The sequence below is a fragment of the Olea europaea genome, chromosome 22 (assembly GCF_002742605.1).
Source record: "Olea europaea var. sylvestris chromosome 22, O_europaea_v1, whole genome shotgun sequence".
NCBI lineage: Eukaryota > Viridiplantae > Streptophyta > Magnoliopsida > Lamiales > Oleaceae > Olea > Olea europaea.
The window spans coordinates 10,283,656-10,293,952 of record NC_036258.1 but is presented as its reverse complement, the minus strand read 5'-3'; the positions used below and the strand labels follow the sequence as shown (position 1 = coordinate 10,293,952).

The following is a 10,297-nucleotide window of genomic DNA, read 5'->3' as shown; positions in this document are numbered from 1 at the left end:
ATAAAATCTTGAATCCTTTGGAAAAGCATAAAATTCTTCCATGGATGATTCAATCTCTTCTTTTGAACAACTACTATTTTTCATATAAATGAGCAACTCCATAGTCTCTACTCATTTCACTCTTGGTCTTTTTTTGGGTTCTCTTATAGATCTTCCTCTTTCCCTTCGTTAGCATGTGTTACAATTGGTTGTGCAACTTCATCATCTGAAGTCACTGTCCATTCGAATCCTGAGTGAGAGATAACATCACCAATCATAGTATCCCAGTTATGGATATAGGCAGTGGAAAAATTTTCAAAGTCAAGTTCCCTAGGTTCACTTTCCAAAATTTGGTATAGCATATTTTCTTGTATAAACTTCCCGATATGTTTTTCACGAGGTGCAACGGTTTCTAGTAGATGACCTATTTCTTGTTGATCACTAATACTGTATCCCGCATTTTTTGCTCTTAGCCAATGTCGGTACTCACTTCGTATGTGATTGTCAATGTCTAAAAATTCGTTTACCTCAAAATCAAGGTAAGCTCGAATATCTTTCTCTTGTTGACTAACCTAATTCTTTCTCCTAGTATTTTTTCTTGCCCCAGCTATCTATCATTCACAACTTTAGTTTCTAACCCAATACATTCTTTTTTTTAACAACACGTTTTCTTTTTCAAATTACATTTATCTTTGCATATAACATATACTTGAAGAAAAATGTAAAATGTGCCATAACATGGAAAACATAATAATTAAATCATAATCTTTTCATAATAAGATTTTTTATTTTTAACTTTGTTTAGTTGAACATACTTGGGTCGTAGGATAAGATCGATTGATGAATGCGAGATGCTATGGAGAGCCATAAATATTTCATCATCTCATTTTACATTTCATACTTTGTACTTAACACACACACATATTAAAAAAAAAAAAAGGATTGTGAGCCCAATTTCATTTTTTTTTTTGGGCCCCCCGGGGGGGGGGGGGGGGGAGGGGGCTTCTACAAAATCTAGAAAAATTCAAATGTTGCCCACATTAGCTTGTCTATTCCACTTTGAGCCAAAATTCACACATCTTGCACTTGACATATTTCTTTCTTAGAATCTCTAACACGGGTCTAAGATATTTCTTATGTTGATCTTTGTCTTGCGAATATATCATAATATCATCAATAAAGACTATAACAAATCAATCCAAAAATTGATGAAACACCCTATTCATAGTGACCATACCAATTCATATCCTCTAACTTCGGTATATCACTCGCCTTAATCTTTAATTGATGATATTTCGATCATAAATTAATCTTAAAGAACACATTTTCTCCTTTCAATTGGTTAAACAAATCTTCTATTCTCGATAAAGGATACTTGTTCTTAATAATGAGTATATTCAATTCATGATAGTATTTGCACAATTTCATAGTACTATCATTTTTCTTAACAAACAATACCGATGCTCCCAACAAAGAGATACTGTGTCGAATAAACCTATTATCTAATAATTTCTAAATCTGGACTTTTTAATTTTTCTAACTCTTTTGGTATCATTCGAAACGGTGCTTTAAATGCTAAGAAATATCTTGTTGGGCCGACACCTGAAAGATTTTCTTAAAAATACATTTTCAAACTCTTGTACTACCGGTACTCTTATATTCTTAATACTATGTTCCCATGATCTTTTGCCCTGGTCTGAAAAAGAGAGGGTTCCTTTCCACTGACACCTGATACAAGGGGATCAAAGCATTAACTATAAACTCGTAACACATTCGTTTCTCCAACATCTTTTTAGCCTTTAACGCTAAGATTACTTGTGTTAGGTTTAGTGTTTCATCCAAAGAAGAAAAATTCTTCTTTCCCTGGAGATTTAAAAGACACTTCCTTTTCTCGATATCGAATGGTAGCATTATTGCAATCCAACCAATCCATACCTAAAATTATATCAAAGTCTTTTATGTCTATTATGAATAGATTTGCCCCTTAAATTCTCTTCTTTCAAGTTCCATTTTAATTGACTTAGCTATCTTATCTATGTTGAGCACCCTATCTAAAGGAATGCTAACATGTAGTATATTACTAGACTTATCATCACATGCAATACTAAATTTATCTACGAAAGAATACAATCCCCCAGAGTTAGATAATGTGTAAGCAAAATAATCAGCTATCAGAGGAATAATTGTTATAATATCGGAGTTCTTCTTTATTTCTTCCTTAGTCATGGCAAAGACTCGAGCTATCCCTCTGTTATTCTTACCCTGCTCATCTTTTTTCTTATTAACAAAATCCGTGCAATTTTAAGCCATTAGGCATGGCTTACCACACTAGAAACAAATGCTATTTTATATTAGACACTCTCTGATGCGAACCCGATTAACAAGGTTGTTATTGAACCCACAGGAATTGACACCGGATCCCAAGAATGCCCAAATAATGATCAATGTTTAGGAGTCAACCAGCAAAAGTGAACCAAGCAACCGAACGTATATGAAACGAACGACCTCTTAATCACATAATCACGAGACTCCGAATTTGTGGATTTGACCCAAAGAATCAATGAATCAAACAACCCAATGATAACGACGATGTGAAGGACCTTTTGATTACATAACCCAAAGAATCTAACCCGATGATTTGTTTAAACGCCACAAGATATTAAATCTTGATAAGTTCGGAATTTTGAAGCAAAAGCTCTGAGAGGAAAATCCTCATTCAATTCATGATAAAAATCTTGGTAATCTTACAATGAAAATAAGAATCCTATTTTTATGGAAAATATAGAAACCTAATTAAATTGGAAAACTAACACTAAACATGGTAAAATATGACTGAAGGAATCCTAATAATATAAAATTACCAAATTAAGAGTTTTAATTAAGAAAAACTTGTGTGCAAGAATCTTGAAAATTCTGGCCGGTTGATAGCCTTGCCTCCCAAACCCAACATGTAGCTGACCCTTGGCTTGCGATCCATCCCCTTTGATTCCTTGGCGATAACACGCATTCGGCTGATTTTAACGACTTTATTTAAACTCAATTTGGTTCTTAACTTCTTGCCAACAATCCTCAAACATTTGGTAATTTGTGGCGCACCCCGAATCACATCACTCNCGAATATATATTGATCCACCAAACTTACCACCCTAGCTCAATGTAAAATTCAACATTTAGATTGGGAATATCAACAACTAATACCGTAAAGAATATTAGAATATTAATGATTAAGGAAGCCGTGATGAGAGTAACAATTTAAGGGCATGTTTGGGAGTGATTTTTTTTATCAAAAAATTAATTTTTTGACCGTTATTTCACTATTCCAGCCGTCATATTTGATTTTTTTTCTCGTAAGTGGACCCCATTTTTCTCCTAACGGTCAAAAAATCAATTTTCAAAATCACTCCCAAACAGGCTCTAAAAATGTAAATACGTTTAAATAGCATATTATAACATATAATGTATGAATTATATTGGCCAGGTGAGTAGTGTAAGACTTGGGGTATTACACCTTCCAATGAAAAAAATAATTGAAATGCCAAATTGATTCTTCTAATTGTTAAAATAAGTGTTGTTTTTAAAATAAAAGTTTTTTCCCCCTTCATTTATATTCCACTTTCATCAAATTAGAAAAAGAAAGCCTGTCTCTTTTCCTGTGATAGGCATTAATTTCAATTTTAATGGATATTATCCATCATCAAATCAAAATTTTGAAAAACCAAAATAAATAAAAAACTTCTGTGGTTATTTGATCCACAATAATTTTGCTATTTCAGACAATTAAACACTCTTCGGTACAAAGTACAAACTACATAAAACACATTTCTTATATTAATGGCAAAACAAATTTTAATCTCATTACCAATTCCTAGTTTCTCACTTTTCTCCGTCTCCCCTTTCCTCGGTCAAATCCGCCGGAAACAACCTGCCGCCGTTGCCTCCTCCCGTCGTAGAACGAGAAAGAAACCGCCTAAGGATTCCGGCATGTCTGTCGCGGTCTCCATTCCTTCTACCTCTCTTCGACGTGACTACAGTTCTGAACCATTATTGGATTCTAGATTTCGTAAGTCGTGAATATTAGTATATTGACTTTGATGCGAAATATATGTAAAATTTGGAGGTGATTGTTTGGTAAATTGGTGTGATTGAAGATCGAATTTTGATGGTAATTGGTGTGACAACCGTTAGAGCTAAACACGGGAGGTTGCCCAACCCTTCATAAACCTACTAACTGAGCCTTAGCTTTGCGATGCGGGATATAAGTAGGGTCATTACAATTGTTGATAAGTAATGTAGAAAATATACTTTTTGTTATTTGGATCTTGCTAACATAAAGATTTAGATTATGGATTACATAATGCCACTTGACACTACCATTTGCCGGTTTAAAACACAATCAACTTTTTAATCCAATCTTTTCCCCCCACATCATATTATGTAATCCATTATGTATATTTTATATACAAGTAGCAAAATCAATGTTCTTTTATGTTATTATGTGTCTCTAGATGGGATTTTGATGTGTGCGCCTGACCTTAGGAAAACGTTTGACCTTTTTAGCATGATGCACTTGAATCTGACTGATATGGTGGTAAGGCATAACTGGTTACATGGCAAATTAGATTATCAGAAAATAATTAAACAATGAACTGAAATTGACATGGATTTCGATAGTGAGAAGGTAAGAGAAGTAAGGCTGAGGATGGTAACTTCATTATGATGAAGTAGACATTGTTGGATAAAGATCCCATTAGGATTTCTAACAGTTAAACTGGAAGGTGCACCGATGCACTTTCTTTTTAATGCAATTTATTTTTAAGGACTTGCAAGCTTTTAATAAAAAAATGTCTAAATATGCATTATAGTTTCCAAGGAGGTGAGTGAAGATGATTTTTTTAAACAGAATTGTATAAGATTGAAATCATATTTAGTAATTTTATTCCAAAAGGTTCTAGTAGTATATAAAGGATTTTCAATTTCTGGGTATTTTAATTTGGATGCAGTCTCATGGTAATAACACTCAATTGAATCAGCAAATGAAAATTGTACGAGATAAGCATGATGGAATTGATGCTTTTTTCACGGAATAGCTGTCTCCTAGACTTCATTATCTTCAAGTTGTTAATAATATTATTGAATTTATTTTTGTAAGTTTGCCTTGAAGAAATTTTAAGAAAATCTCTGTAAAAGCTTTCTTTGAAGTGGTGCTAAAAAAGCTGCATTATTGGCTGTTCATATATTTTTAAACATGGAATTTAATGTGCGAAGGATTAGCAGAACACTAGTACCCTTCCTGAGTCCCATATCTAGGAGTGATCTCTCTTTCTCACATTCCTGTTGTTGATCATGCTGAAGGGAAAGGTGAAGTGCTGACAAGCAATGTAGATGAAGAGACTGACTCATCCAGTAAAACTACTGCACGCAAGAATAGATATTCTATTAGCTCCATCAGTTGCTTTGGGGTGGAGTTGACCCCAGATAGCTTTGCAGTTGCTATGGTTTATTTTGTCCAAGGGGTTTTGGGCCTCTCAAGGCTTGCAGTCAATTTTTACTTGAAAGATGACCTGCATCTAGACCCTGCAGAGGTAATCATTTTTGTTAAATTCAAAATCATACCATGATTAGACTGCTTTTTCTCCAACATGTGCACATTCACTTCCACACAAAAATTACATGTAAGTGTGGTAACAAAATCTTTAAAACTAGATAAAGTTGAATCCTATATTTTGATCAAGTGTGTTTCTTAGTACTCGTGTGATCTAGTAAATATTCCTGTGCATATGCATGTTTCTTTTGTTGTTTGATTTCATTCTCATTCCTTTTTACTTCACTATCACATGACATTAAGACTAAGGCTGTGGAATCAACAGGGTGGTTCAATTCCCTACAAGAGCTAAAATTAGTGTAGTTCAGGATTGGCCCAGGATGTGTGATTCAAATTCTCGCCATATGATTCACAAAATTTTACCATATCAACTGTTGATATGTTGTACTGCTATGTTGGGTAGTTGATTATGCGTCATCCATACACTACTTCATGAAAGAATTATAATTCAAAGATATATAACTAGAGGAAATTATTCGTAATGGTGTGATAAAATTCTTTCATCCCGATGAAGATAGGTTTTTTGGTTGAGACATTCTCCTTTGATCAAGACTCAAAGTAATTTTCTAATTAATACATCAAGTGCTGATATGTTTGACATGGTTGACTAGACAGCTATCATATCTGGCGTCTCATCATTACCATGGCTTGTTAAGCCACTGTATGGGTTCATCAGGTGGGGATCAGCTTGCGTTGCATAATTGTCTTTCCCATCCCCCTTTTTTTCCAGTTAATTCTTTAACGATATTTTTCATATTTTAGTGATTCCTTCCCGCTTTTTGGCTACCGAAGACGGTCATACTTGGTTCTATCAGGACTTCTGGGAGCTCTCTCGTGGACTTTAATGGCTAGCTTTGTTGACAGCAAATATGGTGTTGGCTTCTGCACACTTCTCGGTTCTCTTTCTGTAGCCTTTTCTGACGTCGTAAGTTACTGTTCCTTTAAATAACGAGAAAGGAGCAGAGGCTCACCCTTGTTCATATGATTTGTCCAATCATAGTTAGCAATGTTGAGTCATATCATCACTTCTCTCTAAGTCAAGTAGTTTAAGTTGGAGATATTGTAGTGGTAGGTTTACTCGATAGAGAAGAAACATGTCTGTCATATAATAAAAAAAATGAGATTCTTTGGACATGAATTGAATACTAAACATCATTACATTGGGCATATGATGTTAAAGATGGACTAATAGGACATGCATGAACTTCGAGGAAGGTTTATAGCCACTTGGTTGACATACACTTTTCCAGGCTTTGCTCCTTCGGATCCCCCTTAGGATTATGGATGTGTGCGTGCCAGAGTATCTCTTTTTTTACCTCGTCATGTCCTAAACACATTCCAATCTTATGTTCACAGCCTTTAAACTATTTTTGGAATCTAAAGACAGAGGCTTGTGCAGAATTCATACATTTCTACTGCTATAGATATATTGAATAAGTTAGAGGTCCAAACTGTTAAAAAGTCTTTAGGGAGTGTTTGATAGGTATTTTTTATGTAAAAATGCATTTTAGAATAGTAAATTGATGTGAAATGTGTGGTTGAAAAATAAGGAAAAGTTTCTGATTTACGTGTAATGTTATTTTAATAAATAATGTGTGGTTGAAAAGAAGAGAGAGAAAAATTTATTTTGAAAAAAATGGCTATCAAACGGGGCCTTAATAAATGTATATATTTTATTGTTGTTAGAAAATCACAAGTGCATTGTTAGTTATATTGTAATGTTCTCTCATAGTATATGTAGATATAAAGTTTATCGTTCACTTTTCCAGGTTTTCCTTCTCTGGATCCCCCTTAGGATGATGTCTGTGTGTATGCCCAGAGTATTTCTTATACCTCATCATGTCCTAACACATTCTAATCTTATGTTCGCGGCCTTTAAATTAGTTTTGGAATCTAAAGACATAGAGGCTTGTGCAGAATTCATGCATCTCTACTGCTATAGAACATCAAATCCATTAGAGGTCCAAAGTGTTTAAAGTCTTCAATGAATTTTCATGTTCTATTGTTGTTAGAAAGTCACAAGTCCATAGTTAGTTGTATTGTAATGTTATGCCATAGCATATGTTGCTGGCTTACCACGATCCAAGCAGATGGCTACCAGGGTCCCATGTTATCACTTTTGGTTGGATCAGAAAATCCCTCTCCAATATTATTTGCTTACGAAATTAATTTATCGCATTTGTGAAGTTATTTCCTTGGGCTGCCTGCTTCATGTTTGGACACACGTGGTTTATCTTTACTATTTATAAACATGAGAGGGCCTTTCATGTCAGTTACAAAATGGGGAAATATCATTTTTGAAACCTTCACCATCATAATTAATAACTGCTATTTAGCATGCTAATTTCGGAAAAAGTAATATGAAATGGTCCATTTTCATATGGATAACTATTTTGTTTTTGGACTTAGTATTTTAAAAGAAGATAAGGTTTAAACTCTGATACACTTTTAGGTACATGTATCTAGTAGAAGCTCTTTATATTCTCAATTTGGGTCTTATGTTACTGTGTCATTTGCACTCAAGCCATCAGTGCAGCTTATCATGATTGATCTTTCTTTCAATAAATGAACAATATGCATTAATTGATATCACCAAATCTATGTGCACAAGAAGAATCGTGTTTCAAAGTCAATTTTGAGATAGAAGTATGCTGTAGGTTGTAGACTCCATGGTTGTAGAAAGGGCTCGGGGTGAGTCACAAAGCATGTCAGGCTCTCTCCAGTCTTTATGTTGGGGTTCATCAGCTTTTGGGGGCATTGTGAGTTCCTACTTTAGTGGCTCCTTTGTGGGTGCTTATGGTGTGAGGTATGCCATGACAATCTTTCATTTTTAATGTGTTTGTTACTCAAGACAAATTACTGATGAACTTCTGAACGCATACAGATTTGTCTTTGGATTGACTGCATTGCTTCCATTGATGACATCTGCAGTTGCTGTACTTGTGAAAGAGCAGCCTGTGTGTGGCCCCGGAAGGGGACAGAATTTAATGAGCAGTTCTGACTTTGTTGAAAGCGCAAAACATAGCATTACACAATTGTGGGATGCAGTTAAGCAACCCAATGTGTTTCTTCCCACCGTTTTCATTTTTCTGTGGCAGGCAACACCACAGTCTGATTCCGCCATGTTTTATTTCACGTATGTGATTCGAGACGATCGAATATTTTGTTCATAATAGTAGTTGCGTTATTGTGTTATTTATGAATATTGGATAACGAAGAACATTCTGCTTGCAGTACAAATAAGCTTGGTTTTACTCCAGAGTTTCTGGGACGTGTTAAACTCGTCACTTCAGTTGCATCACTTCTTGGCGTCGGACTTTATAATGGATTTTTGAAAAAGGTTCCCTTGCAGAGAATATTTCTTGTGACTACTTGTATTGGTTCAGCTCTCGGGATGACTCAAGTATGTGTCTTCTCCTGTTTCTGTAATCATTTCTTTGTTACATATCTGAAATGGACCTTCTTTTTCTTTTGAGAATGCCTAGGTTTTGCTTGTTACTGGATTAAACCGGCAGTTGGGTATAAGTGATGAGTGGTTTGCAATTGGTGACTCGCTGATAATAACGGTTCTCAGTCAGGTATACTTCCTCGGTTCTGATATCTAATATATAGCTTATGCTTGTCCTGACTTCTGTTCCAAGATAAGTAACAAGTACATTTTCAGGCTTCCTTTTTGCCTGTTCTCGTGTTAGCGGCAAAAATATGTCCACAAGGGATGGAAGCAACTCTCTTTGCAACCCTTATGTCCATATCGAATGGCGGGAGTGTCCTTGGTGGCCTGATTGGAGCCGGGCTAACCCAGGTTTTTGGTGTTACAAAGGATAATTTTAACAACTTGGTTTTCCTGATTGTTCTTTGCAATCTGAGCTCATTGTTACCTTTGCCGCTACTTGGCCTCCTTCCTCGAGATAATTGTGACGAGACTAAAGGAAGTGATGATGTTGAAATGAAGTCTAATTGAATTCATTTGGAGCTCTTACCACAGGTGCGTTTTCATGTAGCTTGGAGGATTAACAAGTATGGAATGCTTGTAAATAATATCCAGGTGATAATTAGAATGATGAAGTTGTTTGTTTGGTTCAAACTTGAAGGATGATTTTTTGGTCGTTTACTGTAAGGCTTGTAGAGATTATATTTGAGCAAATATATTGTTTGAAATTTACGTGAAACTCTCTTTGGATATGTATACTTTTATTTGTTTTAATATTCCTACCAGTACGCATAAATGCGCCTAAGCGCTTCGTTTCATAAAAGTAGTGATAAGAATCTGTACAACACGTTAGAATCATAATTCTACACTGTTGGCAATAAAGCTAGGTGGACAGGGCTGTTGACCGACTGGTAACAGGGATTCAAAATTTTCTGACCTGGACAAGAATATTTAATTCATTACAAAATTAATAAAGCCAGAAAATGGAGGGAAATTTTGCCTTTTCCCAAGTGAATGCAAAATTAATAAAACAAAACCTCGGCACCCACTTTCCCCAAATTACACTAACAAAGGGAAAAAATTTCCTCACTGCCCAGCTCATAGAAGTCTCCCCAGCAGCGACATCGAATAATAGATTTACTGGCCGAAAACCTACCGAGCAGCTGCTCCTCCGACCACGTTTTTGAAACTTCGACCTCGGTCCAAGTTTCTGAAATTTAGAACTCGGTGCTCATCTTTTCTGAGTCACCAGCTGCTCCTCCGGCCAATTTCTGAAATCTTGACGT

General features: G+C 35.3%; 1 protein-coding gene across 2 annotated transcripts; it reads left to right on the top strand.

The window, feature by feature from the left end:
• Positions 1 to 3,736: 3,736 nt before the first annotated feature.
• On the top strand, positions 3,737 to 9,769 carry LOC111371686 (folate-biopterin transporter 1, chloroplastic). 2 transcript variants are annotated; one of them, XM_022993812.1, is made up of 9 exons: positions 3,739 to 4,039; positions 5,332 to 5,561; positions 6,193 to 6,257; positions 6,344 to 6,506; positions 8,239 to 8,387; positions 8,466 to 8,717; positions 8,816 to 8,984; positions 9,067 to 9,159; positions 9,246 to 9,769. In XM_022993812.1, the coding sequence occupies exons 1-9, from the start codon at positions 3,811 to 3,813 to the stop codon at positions 9,540 to 9,542; spliced, it is 1,647 nt and encodes a 548-aa protein (XP_022849580.1). In that variant the 5' UTR covers positions 3,739 to 3,810; the 3' UTR covers positions 9,543 to 9,769. The 2 variants fall into 2 exon arrangements, with proteins under 2 accessions (XP_022849581.1, XP_022849580.1); XM_022993813.1 differs by lacking the exons at positions 6,193 to 6,257; positions 6,344 to 6,506 and having other exon boundaries at positions 3,737 to 4,039.
• Positions 9,770 to 10,297: the final 528 nt, after the last annotated feature.

What these genes read in the sequence shown, in the direction of transcription:
- LOC111371686 (XM_022993812.1), top strand. Translation starts at nt 3,811, where the DNA reads ATGGCAAAACAAATTTTAATCTCATTACCAATTCCTAGTTTCTCACTT. An exon ending in CTGTAGCCTTTTCTGACGTC is followed by an intron (nt 6,507 to 8,238) that starts GTAAGTTACTGT and finishes AGTATGCTGTAG; the next exon opens with GTTGTAGACTCCATGGTTGT. An exon ending in CAGCTCTCGGGATGACTCAA is followed by an intron (nt 8,985 to 9,066) that starts GTATGTGTCTTC and finishes GAGAATGCCTAG; the next exon opens with GTTTTGCTTGTTACTGGATT.